Genomic DNA, 27303 nt, shown 5'->3' on the forward strand with positions numbered 1-27303 from the left:
CACCTTCGAAAGAGACTGAACTTTCTGGATGACCTAGTTTCTAAAGACATTCAGGAGTAGAACAAAAAGGGGACAGGGTTATGCAATATCTTCTTCTCCTCAAGTAGTAGTCTTATAAGAGTTAACACTATGAGTGTCATGATTTTGTTTCTAACTGAGCCAGGATCTTTTACACATCCTGATATTTCCATACAAAAAAGAAAAAAAAAAAAAGGAAAAAAAAAAAAAAAAAACACTTTACAATGCTTTCATACAACTTCTGTTTTAACACTGGACTGCTTGTCCCATTTAATAATGAATTAAAATTATTTCTGGAAATGGTCATTAAAACTGCACATTTGCCTCACTGACAATGTTGGAAAAGGACAACTTTAAAAGCTTCAAGAACTTCAAAATTTAAACTGTTGGTACCGGTATTGAATAAAGTCTCGCTTACTACAGTGAGTTTCTCTTTCGATCGGTGGTGGGGGTGGTGGTGGGGGCACTGGGATTGCCTGCCTGCTGTTGATTAATCATGCAAGTTTCCGGCATAGTCCCCGCATGTGTACAAAATACAGAGAAGGGTACTTTTGTAAGATAGTTATGTGAAAACAGTCTTGCAGGGAAATCGTTAAACTATTCACGACACAATTTCCATCACATGAAATGAATTTCATTTTTTAACCTATACTGTCACCCTTAAACAGCTGTTAATAGATCTTTTGAAGAAAATTCCACCTTTACAATACTGGAAATTATTTGTTCCTTTTTAGGATAATATTTATGGGACATCTTTTCTCTCTAAGAGACATCTTCAGCCATTCAAAGAACATAGCAAAGGTACGATACATATGCATTCCTAAAAGACACAAAACTATTTCTTGAATAACATGTCTTAGTCTTCTGGAGTATAATCTATTAGACTAGTCAAACTGCCTTTTATAAAAACATACATGCAATTTAAAACATATCAATAAGTGTTTATCTAAGTGAAAACTTAAGCTATTCATGAAGATATGGTTCTGGATCTTCAGAAAAGATCATATGAAGTACTAAAATATGACAAGTTGTAAAGTGGGTTGCACTGTCTTTAAAATCATGGTTCAAAGACTTTAGTCGCTAAGTTGCAATTTTAAAAGATTGTTACTACACTTCGCTGATGCTGTAATTCTTGATGTTCTAGTACTAATTTTTGAATGGCCTTAATTCAGAGGGGAACTTCTCAAAATATTACTAATTGATAACTTCATATGCTGAATGAAGGAGTTAAAGGGTAGAAGTAGTCTAAACGAAAAAGTGAAATTAGAAAGAATCCAACAAATAATTGTAGAACATGTCTGAGACGACGAATTGTCTCATTGGTGTTCAGGCATAGATATCAAGGATAATTTAATAAAAAACCACCCACTCAATACTTTCCATGTTTAATGTGGTTATTATCTACATGATTTTATGTAGACTTATTTAGGTCAGGTACATGTTTCACCCATTATTTTTGGCATCTTCAGCCTGTATACAACCTTTAGGTCAAGGTTTGGGACCTTTTTAACCAATATAAACATACCAATATATACAAACATTAATGAACTCTTAAGACGGGTAACATAAGTTAATACAGTTAAGTTTTTTGGTCCTAATCTATCTAATTTGAAAATGAGAGTTGTTACTTGTAATCATCGATGTTCTCCTAAAAAAGGAATAAATAATTTCCAGCATTATAAAGGTGGCATATTCCTCTAAAGCTCTATAACACAATTTTCAGGTGTACACCCTCCATGTAGAGATACCATATGGAAACTTGTGGGCAAACTGAGAGGAGTGGGTTCTTTACTTTATAAGAAGTGATGGAGAGGGGGGAGGAGGATAGAGAGTATGCTTAATGAAAATAAAGTAAACAAAATCACAGGGAAAAGTAGAACATATGCCTACAAAATTCCTAGGATGACTTGGACAAGAAACCAGGGTTTCGAAGACCTCAGCGTGGTGAGCTATGAGAAGGTTAAAACAGGAACCATATACAGTACATGGCAACTGTAGTACACGAACTGCATCCATGTGGTCATTGTAAGTTGGCAAGTTTTTAAATTGGATGCTTCGAAAGGTCCATAATGAAATATGCTTAACATTTTTCCCTGACAAAGCATGATTCCATTTACATGGGTCTGTTTTGACACAGAATAACATATTGGAGTGCAGAAAACTCTCACTGAACTTATGACTCATCATTATTTTAATTAAGTCACACATGGACAAATTGCAGGAATTGCCGTGTTTGTTGTTATGCCGCAGAGGAGGAAGTGATGTGTCAACAACATCCAGCCGGGTCCTTCGCGCTAAAGAAAAAACACCAATGTTACAGCAGCAAGAACTACAAACGTGGATGCCACATCCTCTGCATAAACCATTGCAGGCACTGATAATTAGTTTTGAACAACAATTAATTATATCTACAATGTTGCAGTTATGGACAACAAAACTGACCAAACTGATATAAAAATTGAGCCAAACTTGAAATTCATCTTAAAAACTGCCAGGAAATGTGAAGACACAATACTTTCCCATTCAACAAGTCATGAACTGTCAGTCTTTACAGGCTGATTATGGTATTTCCTATACAGGTATTTAACCCTGGAGAGGGCGTGTCACGGTCTTTTCGACCGGGTTCAGAGATAAATGTTCACAGTTCTTAACATAGCGGAGCCACTAGCTTCCATCCCCTCAGTACCTTGCATTGGACTCGTCCATTATCAGTGTGCGTAAACAATTCACCCCTCATGTTCTTCAGTTTCAGCCTAAGTGCATTGCTTGACGGACCCGGTCTAAAACTCCTGGCGCACCCCACGACGTATGTGAGAGTTAATTTGTACTTTATTTTTTCAGTTAATAAACCAAGAATGTTAGTTTCGTTTGACTTTTGTGTAAAATAGCGCCTTCGTATATAGTGAAGTCCAACGCATCATGGATAGAAACAGGGAAAGAGAAATTTAAAGATTTATAAGGACAGTTACTCAGTTTCACGCACAAGCAACCGTTGACCAATGACTTTTTTACTATCTTGAACATTACTCGAATTAATTTGTAAGTTATTTACAAGCATGCGAAAGGTAACTTTTAACATTCAAAGGCATCATTATTTGAAAAATGTAACCAACAGCAACGCGCGAGATATCTGCAAGACCGGTATTCAAACTCTCCCAACGGGACTAAAAAAGGAACATTCGCGATATGTTAGGATTGTGTGAAGAAGAGCAGCCCCTCTGCAGCTCCACAAGAACTAAAAGGGCCTGGAAGATGCGCCTACTGCAATAGAAAAAATAACCAACAGAAAAACGAAGACTAGAGACCATGCATGCCAGTGACATATCCACAAAGAACACTCGACAGCGACATGATTGTGTTCTGTGCAGTACGGAAAGTCAATCTAGTGATGAAGCAGAATGAACGTCAATTGTTTAACATCAGATTTTTGTATTGTGAAAATATCTTGGAACATTATTTACAAGTTTGTGCAAAATTATTTAAAAGTTCTGTATTTTGTACACATGCAGTGGCATGATATGAATTATAGTTTTTGCTTCATTTGTGCTTTCTTCATGACCTGGTCTAAAACGCCGTGCACGCCTCCTCAGGGGATTATTTTTACGCGCCCTCTTCAGGGTTAAAAATTTGTTTGTTGATGTGAAAGTCTGCAGGTAGTTTAAATTTCCTTTGAACTATAAGAAGTAGTAGTAGTAGTAGTAGTAGTAGTAGTAGTAGTAGTAGTAAACAAATGCAAAGACTGCACCCACACTCAGAATTAAGATCTTCAGTGAAACAGAATACTACAATAAACACTCAACTTAGTCAAGCTGTGAAGAAATGACTTGTGCTAAAAATAAATAAAATGGAAGAGAATCATGGTCTTAATTGTTAACGTGGAATTTTTTACAAGGCCTAGATGTATTTTTCATAGTAGTGACTGAAATGTGATGAGTAGAGGAAGTGAAGCAGACAGGCTTTGGCAGCATGAAACTGAAATGGTTTAGCACTTCAAATATCTGAATGTTCCATCAAGCTGACAACACAGTTGCATAAGAAATTAGCAGCAAGTTAAAGCAACAGCAAAAGACTTCTAGCTACTCATTCTGCCCTATGGATTAATCTTATGATGATGGATATTATTATTATTATTATTATTATTATTATTATTATTATTATTGTTAATAATTTGATATCCCACTAACTAATTTCACAGTATTCTGAGGTGCCTGAATTTTGTCCTAGAGCAATTCCTTGATGTGCTGGTAAATTTACCAATGTGAGGCAGATGTATTTGACCACCTTCAAATACCTTCGCACCGAGTCAGGATCAATTTGCGAACCTGAGCCCACTGCTCTAATCATGAGTTACTCACAAGAGCCATCAATAAGTTGTTTTAAGGGGGTTACCGTACACCTCATGGAGATCTGAACAGAGTCTGATTCTGAGAACAGACTTCTAAAAACCACTCTTGGTCATTCAGAGCAATTTCAAGACTAATTTCACTAGCATTTCAGGGAATTGATCTTAACAAATTTTAAAAGGCACATTCATTCACCAAGTCTTTCTTTACAATGTTGATATGATCTGCCTAGAGTGACCTCTCTGTTCTCCAGGCACAAACCTGACTGAATGTGGCCAGAACAGATGAAAACTTGCCGTTTTTTGGTATCCTGAAAGAACATTTAATCTAGAAGTCCAATGAAGGATTGTGGTTGAAGAATGGGAGACTTCGATCCTGACTCAGTTTGGTGATATTTAAAGGTGATCAAATATGCACTGATGTAAGGAGACTAGTTACTAGGCATTAAATGGGGTTATGCTGACATATTCTGTTTTTGAAATTAGTCAGTTATGAACTGGCATTGCAGGTATGTTATACTTGGTGAATAAACCACACATATTTCTTGGTATTTATGCAACCCACAGTTTATAACCTAATTCGAAAACATCTTTCCTGTACTCTGATAAGTTCTTGCGTAGATACACTACTTGAAATACTAGTATTAGTTCCTGATACATCATCAATAAGGAGGATAAGGAGAAAATAATGAATTAATGCATAGAACAATCCTACACCTTTAAAAAGGAATGCCCCGTGTTGATCAGAAAGAGGGTTGACGCTAACAAGTTACGGAATGAAGAATGTTCCTTGGTTGTGGACTGGCAAAATATTTTAATGCAATTATTTCAAACCCATGTAAGCCACAACAATGAACAGAGATGTAATTATGACCATGCATCATATTCAACGCACCAATGAAGCACCTGAATAGTCTGACATGTGGAATTTTTCTGTCTCACTCTGCGGCCAGGATTTCCCTACTTCAAAATTTATCAACTGCGGATCTCGTAGTTATATATTTGTTCAGTCATGCTCTTGAATCAGCCCACACTGAACTCAGTCCATTGTTTAACTAGTGTAGTGTGTGGTGTATCATCAATCATGAAACAGTGCAGAGAGTAGTTTTAAATCTTATGGATAATGCGATTACGTCAAATTTAATAATAATATTGTGATGTACTTACAAATTAGTTTGCGTAACAATGCAATGCTTCAGTTTCTTGTGAGTTAGCTTACTATGTATTAAAGTATATATTATTTTCTTTGACATTTATTTTGAATGTTAAATAAGTAAAGATTCGGTTAACTTCTGATTCAAAATTAAAGCAGGTCCTTCAGCACCCAAGAAATTAAAACTTTCTGTTATAACACCCAGAAGGAAAAAATAACATAGGCAGTCATGAGATAGTATAGACAGTATAGGCTGTGTCCTGATCCAACAAGTGAAAAATGGGCAAAGTGTATATGTTGCATTTTCTTACTTCTAGTAATATTTTCCAGTTAAGTATTCCTATTTGATATTATTACTACACGTCCTATTGAATTTTAGTGTATTTGGGTGAATATTAGTACTGTACCAATTTACAATAAATAATTTAGTTTATTTTGAATTTCTGTACAGTATTTAAATTTTTGGAGGCTGGCAACGCTGGTTTGATCCATTAATGTTCAAATACCCTACCTTCCTGCGTTTCCAATTTTAAACATTGTCACAGCGTCATGATACCCGAGCTTTATGGTTCTATACACCAACAGAAATTTTTGGGCACACTGCTTCAAATTACACTGTTAGAAATTTCCTTAACATTTTGAATTTTCCAATGCAAGCTCTTTTTCAGCAAATCATGACGAGCAAGATCTGCAGTACGAAGTACTGCTCCTTCAAGAAGTTCATTGTGTTAATATGTTTCCTTATTTATGTTGTACTTGCACCATGAGCCATATAGGTGATACAGGGATCCAGTCTGTAGTCTTCATCAAGGAAATCGTTTGTGGTATGAGCGCCGTGCTTCTCGTATTCTCAACACCTAGTGTTTGTACGAGAACTACGCCTGAAATGTGTAGACAGGTTTGTTTTGTAGCATAGACTACAGTTAAATGAATCATGCCCCCTCTTAAATGCATACAGTTAACATTCACAATGATAAAGAGTATGTAGGTCCATTTATTACTTATCTGAAGTCCAGCATACCTCTGACAATGACATACACAATGCATTTGTTTGCAGTCTGTGCTTACGTGCTAACATTTAACGTCTACTTCCTTTAACCAACTTAATTCCCCATAAAAGTACCTGCAAATTCAGAGAAGTCAAGTCTTCCTAAAGGATACCTACCTGACAAAATGAAAATGAAATAAATGACTGAAGGAGGGTGTGAACCATCACTGTTCTGAGAAGCCTATCTACCCTGAATAATTCCATGCAGCTGCTTAATGCATGCAGGTTTGGGCATTGTAACTATAATAGGAGACAAGACATTCTCACTTCAAAAATTTGTTTGCATGTTAAAGCATTATGGCTCTGTTTTAAAACTTTAGTGAACCCTCAACAGTAGCAATTACATGGCATAAGCTATCACATTTACAGTATACATTTATGTGCCATAGGTCTGTAACAAGCATCTGTTACACCTGAATATTGACTTGAATTGATATGACAGTTCATTATATCTGCTGATCGCTCGTAACCATTACATCAACAAGTTAAACTCTCTCTTTTCGCCAATCTCAGCGCCAGATTTTCTCAGATACGCTCTTTGTGTACTGCACTACTATGTAATAAGCACTGCTCAGGATTCAACACATTTGAGCCCATTAAAGGAAGTGCCAGAGTAGTGAATATGATTTAAGAGTTAAGATGAAGTGAGATATCGAACTGGTTATATATTATGGAGGTAAGCAATTTTTTTTTTTTTTTTTTTTCATGTCCGGTGCCTAAGAAATCTTACTGGCTCCAATAATTATTTCTGATTTGTGCAGCCCTGCTGTAAGTCATTCATAAATTGTAATTCATAAACCTGTAGTGCTTTTTGAACTCTACTTAAAGATTTGGTTTCCTATTTTTTCCTCCTCCCAAGTTTCTTTACGTTGCTCCGACACAGATAGGTCTTATGGCAACGATAGGATAGGAAAGGGCCAGGAGTGGCAAGGAAGTGTCCGTGGATTTAATTAAGGTACAGCCCCAGCATTTGCCAGATGTGTAAATGGGAAATCACAGAAAACCATCTTCAGGGTTGCCGACAGTGGGGTTCGAACCCACTATCTCCCGGATATGAGCTCACCAACATATCTCACATCTATAAATAGACTCCTGTTCTGTTGCAATAAACTATTCTAGTACTATTGCTTAAACGTGGAGCAATTTGACCTTTTGTAACATTTATTCTTGAGGTTGTGTGCATTTAGGTATATAATTCTGTAATTCAGTCTGTGGTGATACATATTTGAATTGCAAGTTCTTCAATCCATTCTAATTTCACGTAGCCAACATGCACCCTATCCTTAATATTCTCTTAGAAGCCCAAATAAGAAAATTTTCAACATAAACCAGTATAATTTAGCCTAATGTACTATAATTTAATATTAGCCTGCTTTCAGAACATTTCTGCATTAAGTCATTTGGAAGGATAATTTATCACAATATGTGGTTGATGTGCCAAACATTCATTAAGAAGCACGCTGCTTGCCAACTAGCCAAGCAGATGATAATATGGATCTGTTCTTAAGTCATAAATGATCTAACCTCTGACCTCATGAATTTTTAAAAAAAGAAAAAAGCAGTTTCAAGTTCATTTTTGTTTACAGTGTTTTAAATTTAAGCTGTGAGTGATAATCCACACTTAAAAATCTGAATTAAAAATTCCTTGAATTCCAGTTTGAAAGCTTTTGTTCAATAAAGAGCATAATGACAACCATTGTCCAGTCAATTCATCAATATTACATTACCCCTTTTTGGGTATAATCATGTAGAAATGACCGGTTTAATCTTTGGGAAGTGGCTGAGCACATGATCATGCAATTCTTAATCGGGGAAGTCCTTCACCACTAGAAACAGTATTCATGAATTCAATAAGGCCCATTTCAAAAGTTAAGATTGCAAGCTCATGTCAACAGGAAAGGCAGTGTCATACAACAGAGCTTTCGCAAATATACATTAACTTGTCAAGCAGCACTTATGACTGACTGCAAAATGAATTGTCAACATTCTGAGATTGATACAAACATCAGAAGTTTACCTTCAAACATGAATTTTCATCTCCCGAACTTTTCATTTGTTATTTTTTCACTTTTATTACCACATAAGATCATTTATCAGTCCAATAATTAAAGTCCCTTCGCAGTGACTGTTTGTGCCATGCAGTCCTCCCAGTACTTTTTCATGTGTTTCAATCTTCATCATGCACTTTGTGGCGATGAACGTATGTTCAGAGTTTTTCTTGTGAGTGTGAAATGAAAGTTTTAATCCTGTGTTTTTCTGTGGTGTCCTTAGGAGTAAGATCAATTTTCTTCATATCCTATTTTACTTCTCTGATCTTTCGGCAACCTGTTGTATTTGTTAAAACATTAAAAACAGTGCTTTCAAATGAACAATGTTAAAGGAAAGGCTTGCATAGCTGCAGAAGGAGTTATCAGGGCTTAACTTGTGGCTTGCAGCAGAGAAATTTACTACGGTATGAACTATGAAGTGCAATGATATATAATTTTTTGTACGAGTAAGATTTACTTGCCGCAAAGTTCACATATTTAATTGCATAAGCTCTCTGCTATGGAGTGATATCTGTATAGAACTTTCTTGTGATTATTCTTTGATACTGAAACGTTTCACATTCACAAAAAAATATATATACATAAGCCCTACATATATAGAGCCTATATCATAAGACTACTGTTCTGAGAAAATATTATAATCATTAAAAGTTTTGTACAGGTAGTCCTCATCATCCCAGAATGAGCGTACAATTTATTTTCCTGAATTTATCAAGAACTCACCTGTGTAACAGGATCTTTCATGATGAGAACATCTGTGACAGTACCAAACATGCCAAAATACTCCTTCAGTTTTTCGGAAGATGTCTGCCAGCTGAGGCCACCCACAAACAGTTTCCCTGGTGCTGGGTCGCTACCATTAGGTGACGACCTTCCAGAGGCACCATTCTGGTTGCCATTGATAGGCACTAGCCCGTTGTGAAGTTCGTGCTCCATAAGCCCATTGCCTTCCATGCCCGAACTGTGGAAAAAACAAAATGGTAAGGTTGCAGAATTAATAACATTTTGTTCTTTTATTCTTTTTTCAGGTCTGGCCCATCGTGGGACTATTGGGAATGTGGGCTGTTGGACTTGTCGGCTACAGCGTCTATGCCTTCCTCTCCAGAGATGTTGAGTAGGTACCACCAATGACTGTAGAATATTCTCTAAAGATAAGGTAGTAACTCAAACTGAAAACTAACATTTTCTGGCTTGCTGAAATAAATAATAGTATAGTTATAATTAGTATCTTAAGTTAAAATCCACCAGTAATATGAATACCTGAGGGATTTAACCAATAACGTTTCTTCTTACATTGTTTCCTATGGTTACTTGGCAATAAAAATATGAAAATAGAAAGATGACTGACAACTTAGACGAAAAGTAAAAAAGGATAAAGGAAAAGAGAGAAGGGGAGGGTAATACTCTGTTATTCCGTCCCACCTCTATAATAATACACAAGTAGACACAAAACCGACAAAGGTGACGGCAGCGTCATCGTCGGAATACGATGGAACCAAAACACACGACGCTTGCGCCCCTCTTGGAGCAGCAATGTTCAGCTAAATCCGGGCCCTTCCACCCCCACTCTTCACTTTCCTTGACCGGAAAAAGCCGAACATTGGCGAATAGCAGTCGATAAATGTGTACATCAAATCCATCCGGTATTCAGCATTTATACCTCTAAAGAGGTTACAATAAAATTAAGAAAAAATAAAAAACACTAAAATTAATTTTAAAAACCCAGCATGTGTATACACTATTTGGGTAATTTTAAAAGGAAGTGTTGGAAAGCACAGCTAAACAAAATTTCCCCCGATTTTCAGATATACGAAGTCAATGAAGTCCCGTGCAGAACAGGTGGATTTGCTGCTGAACCCTCGTCCAAATAAGGTAAGCAAGTAGAATGTAACAGATCACTACAGTATAGCTAGTAGCATGTAGCAGCCCCGCCCTGAGCCCCCTCCCCTTTCCGCCCTCGCGCGAGAGAGATACGGAGATCAATAACCGAGGCACACCACCACATCCCTCCCTACTACGACTACCTTGGTCGCCGGCCTGCCTATTGCTGCTTCGACGCACACCGCCGCCGAACCGGCCGGGGGAGGAGAAATTCGATGCCAACTCGAATGCCAGGTCGAACGAACAAACGTTATCACAATACACGCGGAATACTTGATGGTTAGAAAACTCTTCTGCAGATAAGTTTCAACGAGAAAGGCCTTCTTGGAAAGGTAACACACCGCCACAGTCGAAGAAAGAAGACCGACGCAGCTCCAGGACCACTCGTCTCCCGTTCTCCGGCGGGGGGAAACATTTTCGTGCGCCGTTGCTATGACAACTGCAAGGGGGTGGGGGGATGGAGGAGAGCGAAAGAGGGGTTGGCACATCGGGGCAGTCGGGAGCTCGGAACGACACCAGCTAGGTGGTCTGTGATATTGTCCTGTCACAGCAGTACTGAACGGTAGAGCTTACTGCTGTTTCGGGACATAGCCACAGATCATCGGCACAACCAGCGGAACTCTCACGATCGGCTTATTTAAAAAAAAAAATCCTTTTTACCAACACAGAAGTGCATATTTCACCTCAGCAGGACTTCATTTCTCACCCCTCATAGGTTCAGCAACCTCAACGCACTCATCCTGAAGATCGAAGTGTCATTGCTTTCTGTAGTGTTTGTTATAACCGAATTACTATGTGTGCACGTGAAAAACATCCTTATCACAATGCATTTTACCGCCAACCTCTTTTTTCTTCTAAAGCTGGATGTTTCAGTGTTCTTGTACCATGTCCAATAGTGTCATGTAATGTTATGTTAATTGAGTGCTCTCGACAGGTAATGGAATGTCAAAACGCCGCCATGATGGTTTGGCGAAACATAACCAATACAATTGTGTTACTAGTGGATTATTTAATGTGAATGTTATCATATCAGATTACCAGCAACTATAATTCTAACCTACCACACGATTGTGTTTCCTAGTGCTCTCTCAAATATTTATATCCTGCATGTAGTTTTGTTAAGTGTTAATGTATGTGTCTGAACACTCGCGAGAAAATAAGCGAGTTTCGTGAGGCGTAAGTCATTTCAGTAATACTCAGAGGGTTTTTTCATGCTCTAGTAAGCAGTGTAATTCAATGCCTGGTTATTTCACTGATGATTCAAGTATCGAGAACCACTAGGGTCATTCACCTTTGTGTAACTGCCACTGTATCAGTATGTCCGAGTGCGTAGTTAGTTTTGGCATCCATGTTGGCCTATATACGGACAGAAAACCCTGAGGGTTTTTTTTAAGGTAAATTAATTATTTAGGGAGAAGAGTTTATCGATCGGAGATGTTGGTAGTAGTTTCACTTACATCACGGTCGCAACAGCACCGCCACAATGGACGCCCGAACTGCACTCTGTACTATCCACATTAACTTCCAACATGGAAAATCAATGACAAGCGGACCTGGTTGAAGCTAACAACTTAGCTGGTTCTGTGCGCACATTTCCTCAGCTGCTCGATACACTTTCAATGGAACTCTGACTACATCCACTACACTCGTTTACAAAATGACGGCTGAAGATCAATGAAAATTTGCACTCGCGTAGATATCATTTCGCGAAATGTGTAGTTGTATTATAAGCAGGCTTGGATAACATTTGTTCCTCTTAAACAGGATAACTTTACTCCTTACTGCATTACACTGCACCTAAAATGTGTTTTCCATTGTAATCGTATATATACTTTTATCCCAAAATGGCATTCAGCTGTAACAAAGTGGAGGAAGATTACTTTAAAGACTTTCTTTAGGCCAGATTTGCAACAAATTTCATATTCCCGTCCAAACGGGAGAAATTAAAATCCTGGGAGTCTTAACAAGATTACAGCTTTTAATACGTTGGTAGTTTTAATTCAGTACCATCAACCATAACAATTTCTCTTCATGATGTGTTAGGTTGCAACCCATGCAGTTTCTCATATGATTAATTACTCCACAGCTTCACACATGTTACAACTATCATGGGTAATAATAATAATAATAATAATAATAATAATATTACTAATCTTATGGCCTCAGCTACCGTGCGCAGACATTTCAATCTGATGGCATTTAGGCTGCATGTGCGTCAGTTTCGAAGTTCCGTTTTACTCTAGCAGATGACAGTTGACAGGATAGGAAATTCACAAAGATTCAACTAACTGGTTAATCCGTAAGGGCAAACCACATTTAATTAATTTTTATGAGAATTTTTAAAATGTTGCAATATTTATTAATTTTCGAGCAGCTACCTCCCGATGGATTCTATTCATTCAAATAACTTTAAAGTTATAGAGATGACTTTGCACTATATAGGGTGAATCACTCAAAATCTCAGTTGACGTTACTTGTAAAGCATTAGTAGGGAGTCGAAACCTCTTGAAAATATTCACAAAGAAATCTGTGATTGTTCCGCGCGCACCCAACAACGTAACAAAAACTTCCCAGTTTGTTTTATTTTTGTACTTGTGTTCCAAGTACGAAAACAGGGCTGATAGTGCCTTTCCTTTCCTTTCCTTTATCAGCCTCTTTGGACTGCTTTTCATCTCGCTCAAATCTGTCTGTTGGATCGATAATGACGCCTTAGTTAGATTTCCTGTCAATGACTTCAATATCCGTTCGTTTAATGGAATTAATTGACGCACAGGTTACTTTTACATAAACTTCGAACTGGTTTGTATTTCGAAAGCAGTCAGCTATCCTTAGTCTGTCGTGGCTGTTGTTTCTTAAGAACTTCTAATTAATTTAATCAACAGAGATCTTTTGCACGCAGACATCGTTTGACATGGAATCTTATAGACTTTTATCCGCTCTTCAAAAATCAGACTACCTCTGCAGGATTTAAACCTACGATCTTGACATTCGGTGGCCGACACTAAGTAGAAATTATACGAGGAAAGTACGTTCAAATGCGAATTTGCGAAGTGCTTGTCCATGTGTCTTGCTTTAAGGCCACATATTTATTTGCATAAATTTTTTACAAATTTCAATTATCAACGCTATTTTATGTCAGCATTCGAATATGTCCTCAAAGAATTATACAAAAAAAAAATCATTGATTTTTCTCCGTAATTGTTAGGATGGCTTGCTCTACGTTTTGAAGAGGTCGATCCAGATACTGAGGAATCGCCTGTACAAAACATTAAAGAAATTAACTCATAACATATTGTTCCATTCCCATTTAACTTACTCCCAGTTTTCTCATCATACATATTTTTAACAGTTTCTGTGTTTTACCTGTTTGGAAAGTTGAGGTAATTAAAAAAAAAACTAATACTGAAAAATTGTTCATGGCGGCAATGAAACTAATCCAGGACGTCGACGTAAACTCTACGAATGGGATTATTAAGGTGCTCGAGAAAGTGCATGCTAAACATGTATTCAGATGCCAGATTACGGAATAAATCCGAATTAATTACATCGTTAAACATATTTTAATATTCGTTACGTTAATCTGTTTTAAATGGAGTTGCTACAGTTAGAGGAACCAGGCTACGGCATATCGATTGATTTTTCCGACGCTAAAATCACTGAATTAAATATAGCATCGGTATTCTTAGCCACTGTTCAAGTACCAAAATATATTATTAATAAAGTTTCTTTCCGAACAGGGAAGCGAGCTAAACTGAAGGATTGGTAGTAAGGGGAAAAAGACTCACGGGCTATATTTATAGACACATTACTAATTTATTTATCATGCCTTTTACACTGAACCATATAACTGACGCTTGTATCATAATTCAACAACGAATCACTAGAGAATTAACTGAAAACTTTTGTCATCTAAACAGACTGTAAAGAAACAGAATTGCAATTATAATAACATACATAATCATTATAGACTGTTACGCCTTTCAGCGTTCAGTCTGCAAGCCTCTGTGAATTTACTAAACGTCGCCACAATCCTCTATTTGCAACTAGTGCTGTGGTCTCATTTAGTTCTATACCTCTTATCTTTAAATCGTTAGAAACTGAGTCTAACCACAGTCATCTTTGTTTCCCTCTACTTCTCTTACCCTCTATAACAGAGTCCATTATTCTCCTAGGTAACCTATCCCCCTCCATTCGTCTCACATGACCCCACCACCGAAGCCGGTTTATGCGTGCAGCTTCATCCATCGAGTTCATTCCTAAATTAGCCTTTACTTCCTCATTCCGAGTACCCTCCTGCCATTGTTCCCACCTGTTTGTACCAGCAATAATTCTCGCTACTTTCATGTCTCTTACTTCTAATTTATGAATAATATATCCTGAGTCAACCCAGCTTTCACTCCCGTAAAGCAAAGTTGGTCTGAAATCAGACTGATGTAAAGATAGTTTCGTCTGGGAGCTGACTTCCTTCTTACAGAATACTGTGATCGTAACTGCGAGCTCACTACATTGGCTTTACTACACCTTGATTCAACTCACTATATTACCATCCTGGGAGAACACACAACCTAAATACTTGAAATTATCGACCTGTTCTAGCTTTGTATCACCAATCTGACATTCACTTCTGTTGAATTTCTTACCTACCGACATCAATTTAGTCTTCGAAAGGGTAATTTTCATACAATACTCATTGCACTTATTTTCAAGTTCCAAGATATTAGACTGCAGGCTTTCGGCACAATCTGCCATTAAAACCAAGTCGTCAGTATAGGCCAGACTGCTTACTACATTTCCACCTAACTGAATCCCTCCCTGCCATTTTAATACCTTTCAGCAGATGATCCATGTAAACTATGAACAGCAAAGGTGAAAGATTACAACCTTACATAACCCCTGTAAGTACCCTGAACCAAGAACTCATTCTGCCATCAATTCTCACTGAAGCCTAATAAATTGTCAACATAAATGCCTTTGATTTTAATAATCTACCTTAAATTCCATAGTCCTCCAGTATGGCGAACATCTTTTTCCTCGGCACCCTGTCATATGCCTTATCTAGATCTACGAAACATAAACACAACTTCCTATTCCTCTCGTAGCATTTTTCAATTACCTGGCGCATACTGAAAATCTGATCCTGGCAGCCCCTCTATGGTGTGAAACCACACTGGTTTTCATCCAACTTCCTCTCAACTACTGATCGCACCCTCCCTTCCAAGATGCCAGTGAATACTGTGCCTGGTATACTCATCAATGAGATAACTCGATAGTTGTTGCAATCCTTCCTGTTCCCTTGCTTATAGATAGGTGCAATTACTGCTTTTGTTCAATCTGAAGGTACCTTACCAACACTCCATGCTAATCTTACTATTCTATGAAGCCATTTCATCCCTGCCTTCCCACTATACTTCACCATTTCAGGTCTAATTTCATCTATTCCTGCTGCTTTATGACAATGGAGTTTATTTACCATCCTTTCCACTTCCTCAAGCGTAATTTCACCAAGATTATTTTCCTCCTCCCCATCAGCTTGGCTGTTTGCAACACCACCAGGAAGATTTCCTTTTACATTGAGAAGATGTTCAAAATATTCCCTCCACCCCTCCAGTGATTCCCTGGGATCTATTATGAGTTCACCTGAATTACTTAAAACACTGTTCATTTCCTTTTTCCCTCCCTTCCTAAGATTCTTTATTACTGTCCAGAAAGGTTTCCCTGCTGCTTGACCTAGCCTTTCCAGGTTATTACCAGAATCCTCCCACGACATTTTGGATTCAACAACTATTGGTTTCGCTCTGTTTCTTTCATCTATGTATAAATCCCTGTCGGCCTCGGCCCTTGTTTGGAGCCATTTCTGATAAGCCTTCTTTTTACGTTTCTGAGCTGCTCTCACTTCATCATTCCACCAAGATGTTCGCCTTTTCCCATCTTTACACAGAGTTGTTCCTAGGCATTCCCGTGCTGTTTCTACTACAGCATCTCTGTATGCCATACATTCTATATCTTGAACCTGCTTACTGTCTACTGTTCGAAACTTCTCACTAATAATACCCCTGTACTTCTGTCTAATTTCCTCCTCCTGGAGATTTTGTACCCTTATTTGTTTGCGGACAGATTTCACTTTCTCCACCCTAGGCCTAGAGATACTTAGTTCACTACATATCAGATAGATGTCTGTATCATCGAAAAATCCCCGGAAAACTCGTACATTCCTAACAGATTTCCTGAATTCGAAGTCGGTTAAGATATAGTCTATTATGGATCTGGTACCCCTAGCCTCACATGTGTAGCCTTATGCTTGAAGAATGTATTCGTAACTGCTAAACCCATACTAGCAGAGAAGTGCAAACTCTTCCCATTCCCATTAGCTTAAATATCTTCCCCACATTTACCAATCACCCTTTCGTATCCTTCAGTTCTATTTCCAACTATCGCATGAAATTGTTCATTAGCACTATTCTATCCTTGCTGTTGACCCTGACCACGATGTCACTCAATGCTTCATAAAACTTGTGTCAACTTCATCCTCACCTGCACCCTCATATGGTGAATACACTGAGACAGTTCTCGTCCTAATTCCTCCAACTGCCAAATCTACCCACATCATTCGCTCATTTACGTGCCTAACAGAAACCATGTTGCGTGCAATGGTATTCCTGATAAACAGCTCTACTCCATACTCTGCCCTTCCCTTTCTAACACCCGTCAAGTACACTTTATAATCTCCTATCTCTTCCTCGTTATGTCAGAGATGCTCACTGATTCTATAGCAACTGGTATCCCGACTCTCGGGACCACTTACTAGGCCACTCAGTCGTTGCCTATGGTTCACGAACTAGGACGTGACTACAGTAACCCACACCGTGAACCACCACCACCACCAATAATAATAATAATAATAATAATAATAATAATAATAATAATAATAATAATAATAATAATAATAATAATAATAATAATTTCGTGAGACTATTGCTAGCCGTTGCAGTACTTACAAGGCAGACCCACCAACGAGGGTGGACGCAACTGCGATGCGGCGCAGGAAACTGCGTGTTTTTTCCATGGCACTACAGCCCTTGGCCTACCAAGCGACCGCTGCTCAGCCCGAAGGCCTACAGATTACGAGGTGTCGTGTGGTCAGCACGACGAATCCTCTCGGCCGTTATTCTTGGCTTTCCAGACCGGGGCCGCTATCTCACCGTCAGATAGCTCCTCAATTCTAATCACGTAGGCTGAGTGGACCTCGAACCAGCCCTCGAACCCGGGACCTCCGGGTGAGAGGCAGGCACGCTACCCCTATACCACGGGGCAGGTATGTTGGATCAACACAAACTCTCGGTCCCCAAACCAAGGGAATTATCGTTTAAAATTCCTTCCACAAATCTCGGAAACGAATCCTTGGCCCGAAAACCAAAGGCCAGAACTCTAACCACTCAGACATGGAGCTGGAAGTAGTAGACTCTTGTAATTGTGAAGAAAGTTAAGGAAGAGGGAGGGAACTTAAGGTCTCCTTACATGTTCTCTGTCTCTACATGAATAAAAATCCTCTGTATGACCTAAATACAAAAACCAAACAATACCCACCAAGAAGCCAGTGAAGTGTTCGAAGAAAATGATGCCCTTTTTTTCTGAATAGGAAATAAGGTACCACGAAGGATTTTCTTCGGGTTTACTTTAAAAAAAAGCATCCACCACAAGGTGGTATAAAATGCTGTTTATTTATTTACACGGAAAAACAAGGGTGTCAAAGAAACCTTCACCTGCAGCTGTTCGTTCCTCTATAAAAAGTAAAATAAATCTAATAGTGGTCTCACAAAATTGGAACATTTTCACTTTACTACCCATTGTTGGACAGCTTTAGGTTTGTAGAGATTTTTCTTCAGCTAAGACGCATGGTACCCTATTTCCTAGTCTGAATTTATTTTCTCCCTGGGCAATGGTACCTATATCCTCGAACAGAATCCTATTCTAACCCTGGAAATTGCATTACTACTGTTTCAATAGAGTGAGTTCACAGTTGCGATCAACAGTATTCTGTAATCTTCACATCGGTCTGTTTTCAGGCCAACTTTGCTTTATGGGAGTGAAAGCTGTGTGGACTTAGGATATCTTATAAATAAGTTAGAAGTAACCGACATGAAAGAAGCGAGAATAATTGCTGGTACGAACAGGTGGGAACAATGGCAGGGGTATTCTGAATGAGGACATAAGGCTAAGTTAGGAATGAACTCTATGGATAAAGCTGTACGCATAAATCGGATTCGGTAGTGGGATCAAGTGAGGTGAGTGGAGGAGGATAGGTTATCTAGGAAAATTATGGACTCTCACGGAGGGCAAGAGGGGTAGAGGGAGACCAAGACGATGGTTAAACTCAGTTTCCAGCGATTTCAAGGTAAGAGGTATAGAACTAAAACTAGTTTCAAATAAAGAATTGTGGCGGCGATTACTAAATTCAGAAGCTTGAGACTGAACGCTGAAAGACATAACGGTATATAATGAAGAGGGATGTTTGTAATTTCCTTTACGTCGCACCGACAGATAGGTCTTACGTACAGATAGTTTCGTGTTTCCCATTTTCATACCAGACAAATACAGAGGCGGCACCTTAATTGAGGTCACAGCCGCTACATTCCTCGTCCGTCAAGTCGCCTAAAACCTTTGCACGTATTGGTGCGACGTTAAAGTGGTGGTTGTGGTGATTATTGTTTTAGAGGAAGTACAACTAGGCAACCATCCTCTATATAACACTAATATAAGAGGGGGGAAAATGGAAGGGATTAGACACTTCGAAAAATGAAGATATCGGTCAAATAAAGGCAAGGGTCACGAAGGCGTGAAAATGAATGACTTCCTAGGCTTTGAGTGCTCTAAAACCGTCGAGGTCGGAAAGAACGAGGGTTGATCAAGGGAGGTCGGATAGGATAGATGAAAGTGAGGAGCCTGGCACAAGTGGAAGCAATCAGCTAAGGGCCCCGTGGTCGCCAACCCACGCTCCAAAGTTCAGAGCCCCTGGGGCCTCTTTTAGTCGCCTTTTACGACAGGCAGAACCGGTGTTATTCTACCGCCCTCACCCACAGGGGGTTGCGACTTTAAACCAACAGAAAAATATTTAAATATATACACCGACAGAAGTACTGGCAGACCACAAGAAATTGATGCTATCTCCTTGTATGAACTTTAATGACTGTTACACTAGTTCCTTATTCTGCCGCTTTTGCCACTCTCTCGCGTGCACTGGGGCCTATTTTACGGCCGGATGGCCTTCCTGATTTCAGTCCTCTGAGGACAGATGTCTTCACAATTTCATATCCCCGTGGTAGTGTAGTGTGGTGTATGTGTTTATGAAGGTGTGTTACACTCCCTAGCGCAAAACTACTACGCACAACCTCTCGTCCCATCCAGCACATTTATGATGGAAATTCATTGCTTTTCCAAATATGTTGGGTTGAAATTTCTTAGCTTGGCGTCTAACTGCTACCGGAGCGGATATACAGGTAGTATATCATTCGCTCAATCGTCACAAAATGGTGGCACATTTACATGGAAACTGAATTTCAAGTGTTGCAACAGGCTTTCTTTTTTAATAACACCGGTTCAGCAGTGTTCTTCTGCGATGATGATGCCTTCGATGTTTTGTTGGCAGATTGTTAACTGAGAGCCGAAGGTTCGGGTATGAAAAGGAGTCCTCACATTTTATAGTTGCTCTTGCTGAATGATGGTGATTGTTTTAAGAGGAAGTACAACTAGGCCCTCGGAAACCTAATAGCGTCGGGATCGGAAAAGAACAAGGTGACCGAGGGAGGTCAGATATGAAAGATGAAAGTGAGGAGCCTGGCACCAGTAAGTGGAAGCATTGCCAGGACTCAGCTAAGGGTCCCGTGGTCGCCTTCACAGGCTCAAAAGTTCAGACCCCTTTTAGTAGCCCTTTACGACAGGCAGGGGATACCGTGGGTATTATTCCACCGCCTTCACCCACAGGGAGATTGCTTTTGCTGATTCCATCGAGGACATCTATTGTGTGACCCCTGAGGCAGTCGACTGTTTGGAAGAGCTGGGCATTCGTCTGTAAGAGACTGAAAGCCCTTCACATTAACCTTTTTTAATGTGGACTTGTATGGGATTCGTATGTATGTCTGTCGGAAAGGTAAGGAATGCACTGTATCTTGACAGAAATCAAACTAATCCGAGAAAGCCCTAGACGTTGAAAATTTCCCAACGATATTGCTGTACAAAAGGACACACGAAGAAAGCAATGCATGCATTACAGTGGAAGACTAAAGAGGCGCACTACAGTAAAACGACTCAATGGCAGGCTTTAATTTTGAGATTTTAGAGTTCCATTTTTTGAACGCTAAGTGTAAGACGTCATATAAAGCCAGCATTCAGAGAAACGTTCTAGTAGCATAGTGGTTCGAGTACCACGCTTCCGTAGAGGTTAGTCTCCATCAAACCTACCCTTTTTCTCGCTGCCATTTCCTTTACTCTGACAAAGATACGTATTTGTTTCACTCACCTGAAAATAAGCTGCCTGTGTAAATTTGCACCTTTTTCGTTCTTCATTATATTTCAACACTGTTTATTAGGGTAATTGTATGTGCTCCTCATACAATTAAACATTATAATTAAATAAAATATCAATGAAAGGACGTATGAAAAAGACAGTTAAAACAGGGAGTAAAATATTGTATAAATTAAAATTAGCCTACTTGATGTAGACTCGAACCACTGCATCGTACGAATGCTGGCTTACACGCCTGTATTCTAAAAATGCAACGCTAAAACCTCGGAAATGTAAAGCTCATTCGAGAAAATTTCCAAATAGGAACAGATTTTATGCCATGTACTGTAGATTAACGTCGCGAAACCTAGACAAAATTTGGCGACGCCTATACGCTAGACTTCCCTCGTCAGTAAGCAATTGTGTTCGGATTTCCTTAGATTGCGAAATTTTCCTCTTTTGGCTATTTTAATGTTGAATGTTTAACGTCCCTTCGAATTCTACACAGTTAGATGATGTAGGATAGTCTGAATTCTGCTCTGAAAACTCTGTGCATTCCGTATTTTATTAAGCCTTCTTACATGACAACAGACTGCGTCGAGACACAATCAGAGCGCCTCTAGAAGGGACGCAGTTTGTCCCGCTTGTTTTCAGTTATATGAGTATGTACGATGCAGAGCTTTTTCGACTCAACGAGGTGTTAGCAAGTTCCAAGTGTGTGCGTATATATATAAAAGCCAGTTTCTGAAGTTCAAATCATCATCTTGCTACTGATATTTCTTAGTTGTCATATTGTGGGCTTGCCAATTAAATACCTTAGTTTCATCCATCTTCCAACATTAGCATTTTTTCGTATAAAAATGCATTCTCTCAGAAAACATCAGTTCCTGCTACACGAAATTTTCATTACAAGTTCCTTCATGCTGCGCATCAATCTGAACTGAAAAATAAAGGTAGGATAAAATTGTTTCCACTAAATATTACAAAATGCTCGGCTAAAAATGTGTTCTTAAGTATGTATTTCTTTAAAAACAAATAATTCTGTGATCATATTACTCCCCACACAGAAAAATTTCATATTACTCCCCACACAGAGAAAAATTAAGACCACTACCATAAGGGGTTTGTAGATATGCCCTATAACATTTTTTTCCAACCGCAAAGGGAAAAAAATCAAAGAATGAAGTAATTTTTCGATCTGGGCTATTATGGACTGCAGAATAAGAACTTAAACATATTGGATATAACTCTTCTTCCTTCATTGGCTTTGATGTTTCACCAGAATTCCTTCATTTAGTTAGGTATTTCTTTTCTTCGTTCTCCCGAAAGGACCTCTTTAGCATGTTTCCTTTCAACTTCCTCTTGAAAACCCTTGAAATCTGATAGAATTTTCTGAAATTTCATCGATCCTATCTTATACCCATTTCGCTACCAATTGTTCCATACATCGTAAAGATTTCGAGCAAGTAAATGTGTATGGTTCCAGAAGGTTTGTCAAACAACGTTAAAAAGTTGCTACGGTGGTTAGCGCCCCCTGAAGGATTTTCGGGCGTCGTGGGAGAGTCCCGTGTAATTTCGAGTGTGAAAACATCACCTGAATTCTTCTTGTTCACCCAGAAGTTGGCGGGCTTTCAAATACATTCGTTCTTAGGCCTTGATCTCGTACATGAATTCCTGCCTTGGCTTTCCTCTTATTTCCCCTCCCCCAGCAAGGTTGTGAACCATCTTGAATGTCGCAGTAGGTGACCAACCACATCATCCGTCCTTTTCGTACCTGTTTTAGCAGATTCCTCCTCGCTTTCTCGGCTCTTTAGTCGCAATGGTGCTGGAGGAGGGTGCCAGATCTCGAAAGCATCAAGGTTTTAATTTTCTGTTCTTTTCTCAAAGTCCAAGTTCCAAGGTGCAAGGAGCTAAGATCAAAAGCTTGTGATAAATAGCTTCATAGTTTCGAGCGGGACATTTCTTGATGTTAGGACTTCTCTTTTTGAAAACAATACTTCATTGGCTTGGGCTGTTCTACACTTATGTCAACTGTACCTCTTCCATCCGATGTTATAGAGCTCGCCAGGTATTTGAAAGAAGTAACTTGCATTAGCTGTTCTCCTAGCCATACTTCTGTCCATCAGTCAAGTACTTCATGACTTTTTTTTTCTGTTTACCTCACGTTGCACTTATTTTTTTAGTATGTTCTTCATAAGGTGCAATGTCTCTTGTAGCTCCTCTTCATAGTTTCTCAGCTAAGCAACGTCATCTGCAAAGCTGATTGTTTTGTAGCATTCCCAGTCCGTCATTATAACACGCATGCTGGTTTGAGGATTCTTTCATAATACGTTCCATGTATAGGTTGAACAATAGCGGACATAGTGCACATCCTTGCCGAACACCTTTGCCAATCTTTGCTTGAAGTATTTCGCGACCGATGGGGGTTTTCTGATTGTTGTACAACTACAGGATTATTCATCCGACTCTGATCAGTCCCTGCATTCTGAGCAGTTTGGACAATGTGTTCTATTGCACATCGTCAAATGCCTTTTCTATGTCAATGAAAGCTCAGTGTTAACGAAAGCTATTACGACGGTGGTTTTAAAAAAAATGTTCGGGGACTTAATATAGTTGCTCGTGTCAATCGGGCTCCTCGAAAGCTATACTAAACTTCCTGTAAACTACGTTTCACTTTCTTTTCCATACGATCTTAGTAATCCAGGTAAACATTTTTTGAAGTATGTTAAGACGAGACCCAAGGTTCTATAATTTTCAAATTTCCGTGCAGTGTTGGTCTTGGGAATGCATACCGAGCGTGTTCTTTCAAAGTCTGGGGGTACCTTTAGTGTACATCTACTTCACGATCTGAAACTAACGGGACTTTGCTTCTATCCGTAGTGTTTGAGAATTCTCCTATGATGTTATCAACTCCTGGAGCTTAGTAGTTTTTCAGCTCTTAATTTTCCGTCGAATTCGTCTCATTCTCGTCAACATTATCATAATGTCCATAATATCTCAATCTATTTCGTTCCCTTCGTACAGTTTCTCTACACATAGTTTTTCAGCGAATTTGGTCCTCTCTTGAAGAGTCTTATTTCCTGTAAGCCCGCTTGCCGGACGGGGGACTTTTACTCCGGTATATTTTACAAGAAACGGCTCGTCATTCTGCATTCTAAAACAAATGATATCCAAGAGGAGCAGTAATGGAGTGGTTTCCCATTCTTTACTCCACCCTATGCCGTTGTCATTCCGGATCATTCGCCTTTTAGAGTTTCCCCACTTCGAGGCCAAGAGAGGTACCCTGTTCTTTTACCTGCTGATCCACCCACTTTCAGATAGATCTAGTACACATACTGTAGTAATCTTGACTGATATTCAAGAGCAGAGTGGATTTAGAGCAGCGCGTACAATCGCAACTTTGTTCCTCTCATTGTGCACCAGTATATAACTGATGTAAAGGTCACCCCTCTGAAGTAATTGGTCTGTGTAAGGCTGTGATTATGTAGTGTCTGCACTGGTTCTAACATTGTTAACTGGTGCTAGTACTCGTACAAAGTAGTCTTGATCAGTACACCATGCCGGCATTTACCTGCAGACTAAAGGGAAAACCGCAGAGAAACCATCAAAAACCAATTAAATACCCAAGAGTGGAGTTTTAACCGTTCATTCTTCGCATGACCTTAGGATTAGTACTTTGTGAATAAATAAATAAATAAATAAATAAATAAATAAATAAATAAATAAATAATTTGTCAAACTCCAGGCAGTCAGAATTCCGGTCCGAATCAACTGGGCGGGAAACTACTACACCAAGGTGACAATTCTGTCATCACATTATGGGAATGGTTACGTGCCAGTAAATCTACCGACACGAGGCTGACGTTCTGAGCACCTTCCATGTACTACCGGACTGAGCCACTTAGCCCGACACAGTTAAACAGATGTTCAAAGTTTTCTCTTTTCACCACCTATAAAATTATTCACCAGATTGTAATATTAGAGCCTTAAATGTTTAGGCATGTTACAAAGTAAACCTATTTTTACATCCAGACTTGTGAAGATATAAAGCCTAATAGAATCACTTAAAATACAAATCACTTGCTTACCTCGCCCAAGTTAAATACATTTTAGTTACACCTTTCTAGAAATCTATCTGGGCTAGTCTCTTGAAATTTTTTGAGTTATTTGCACCTTTGGCTAAGAATTATTTGCAGAAACCAAATTTATTCCACCACGAAAACCTCCGAAAAGCACTATTTCCTTACCCCACAAAATTGTAAAAAATATGTGAAATTGTGTATATTATTTACAACGAAATCCCTTTCTTCTTCTTCTTCTTCATTCACATACAATACATGATCTTCCGCTTATTCTAAATTAAGATCATGCTCGATCGCAATTCACTGGCCTAGCTTCAGTTTCCTTAAAAATGGTACGCAAGTATAAACTAAACCAGTCACGAACGTTTCTGCACCACTGAAATGGAGTGTTCAAATACACTGTGCCCTAAGAGTGATTTCATATTTTGCATTGAAAAGTCCACCAAATTAACGTTTATATTTATTTCATATCAGCGCGAAAACCTACACGACCGAGTCTATTATGCTTCTAGGTAAGCAGTAATTCCTTCATTCATTCACCTCGCATGACACCACAGGAACATATACGAAATGGAGGTCGGGCTATCTCTTCGTTGGAGAACGTGCGATATGTCATGGCAATTGGTTCCGATATCCGTTGTTGGCATTCACATGACGAAACATGAACAACGATGTAAGCCTGTGTCACCATGACATATCTTGAAAGCGGTTAGTTTCCACCTCTTTCTACTAAGATTTTTCTTCACGTTTCATTATCCTCCACTCACCCGTGAAGGTGGTATCTACAATATTTTGAAACACTGTGTGTAGAAACTGGACATACGAGATTCTCTCTGCTAGTCAGGATTTCCCGACTTCGTCTGGGTAGCGAGATGTCTAAGATGTTCTATGGAATAAAATACCACTGAAATTAAAATTAATTTAACAATCTGCATAATTAAAGGAATTCAATGGGCACCAGTACCTTTCTCCAGGCAAGAGATCAGCCCCATTATTTTCAAGTAATGCTGTCTCATTTCCATTCATAAACTAATGAGAAACACTGATTCTGTAAACCCCCAGGTTTTAACAAGGATAAAAGACATCCCGAAAGGAGAGAGTGCTGTTAGGCAAATTAATCGAAAGAGAGGCACAATCAATACATGACGAGCAAATTGAAAATGCACAGCTCTCCTTGTTCTGGAACTGTAATCACACGGTTCCAATGATGTGTGCTGCCCGTCCCCACGGCTAAACTGTTAGCGTGCTGGCCTTTGGTCCAGGGGGTTCCGAATTCGATTCCCGGTCGGGTCGGACATTTTAATCTTCATTGGTTAATTCCAACGGCTCGGGTGTGTGTGTGTGTGTGTGTGTGTGTCATCTTCAGCATTATAATTCATCTCAGGTAAGGCCTCATCCTGTCCGGCCCCGCGGTGCAGGGGGGGGGGGTGTGGTGGTCAATGCGTGCCCCTGTCGCCCGGCGGCCCTGGATTCGATTCCCGGCCGGGTCAGGAGTTTTTAATTGTAATGGTTAATATCCCTGGGCTGGGGACTGGGTGTTTGTGACGTCCGCAATCTTCCTTTCCTCACACACAACTACCGCCATTCCAATTACACGCAGGTTCATACAATATGGTGTATCGCTAGCGGGTGCCCAGCTGAGGTATGTGAACCTGTGCTCTGTTCATCCAGAGAGAGAGAGAGAGAGAGAGAGAGAGAGAGAGAGGCTCTTGAGGATTTGTTACAGTAAAACACTAACCAAATCAAATAAAAGCAACAAATCCTCGCAGTGACGTACGCTGGAACAATTTTCTTGTTTCAGAAAAGACCGACAACGCTAAAATATAAGACACAAGTGATACTGACTTAACAGATATCGGCTCTGCATTACACCAGTCACTGAGCGGTACTGCATACCAAGGAAAATGAAGTGTAAGCTATAACTACGCCATTGCTAGTAACTTTTAAAACTGTTCAATAAGACCATTCCCACGAACAGTTTCGTAATACTGTCTGCCTATTCAACCATGAAGTGGAAACCCGAAACGTGTACGTTTACTTTCGTTCTTCCCCATAATTGTAAAGATAGCCCAATTAGTTTGTTCAGTAACGCTTTTGCTTCCCAACATATTCCGGTTCGAAAAAAATTAAAGTAACTTGTTTTCATAGGAGACATCTATGCGATGAAATTCAGCAATGGCCTTTAGAAAGTGTTCAGAACCCGGCAAAGTCGCTCAATACTACACGTTACGAG

The 27303-nt window shown here is 39.2% G+C and overlaps 2 protein-coding genes across 5 annotated transcripts in view; one reads left to right on the forward strand and one right to left on the reverse strand.

Annotated features, from left to right (window-relative positions):
- The window catches only part of LOC136884239 (uncharacterized), a 193635-nt gene that overhangs the window by 143187 nt on the left and 23145 nt on the right, over window positions 1–27303 (forward strand). Inside the window, exons 3-4 of the mRNA XM_067156302.2 lie at window positions 9638–9723; window positions 10415–10481. Of these exons, the coding sequence (XP_067012403.2) occupies window positions 9638–9723; window positions 10415–10481 (153 nt within the window). The remainder of the gene's footprint in view (window positions 1–9637; window positions 9724–10414; window positions 10482–27303) is intronic.
- The window catches only part of msi (musashi), a 612165-nt gene that overhangs the window by 17183 nt on the left and 567679 nt on the right, over window positions 1–27303 (reverse strand). For 3 of the 4 annotated variants that reach the window (XM_067156300.2, XM_067156298.2, XM_067156299.2), the window contains one exon: window positions 9333–9570. In XM_067156300.2, coding sequence (XP_067012401.1) covers window positions 9333–9563 — 231 coding nt within the window. In that variant the 5' untranslated portion in view covers window positions 9564–9570. Of the gene's footprint in view, window positions 1–9332; window positions 9571–9869; window positions 10006–27303 lie in introns of those variants that run through there. The other variant, XM_067156301.2, reaches the window with a different exon arrangement.

Source organism: Anabrus simplex, chromosome 12 (assembly GCF_040414725.1).
Source record: "Anabrus simplex isolate iqAnaSimp1 chromosome 12, ASM4041472v1, whole genome shotgun sequence".
NCBI classification, from domain to species: domain Eukaryota; kingdom Metazoa; phylum Arthropoda; class Insecta; order Orthoptera; family Tettigoniidae; genus Anabrus; species Anabrus simplex.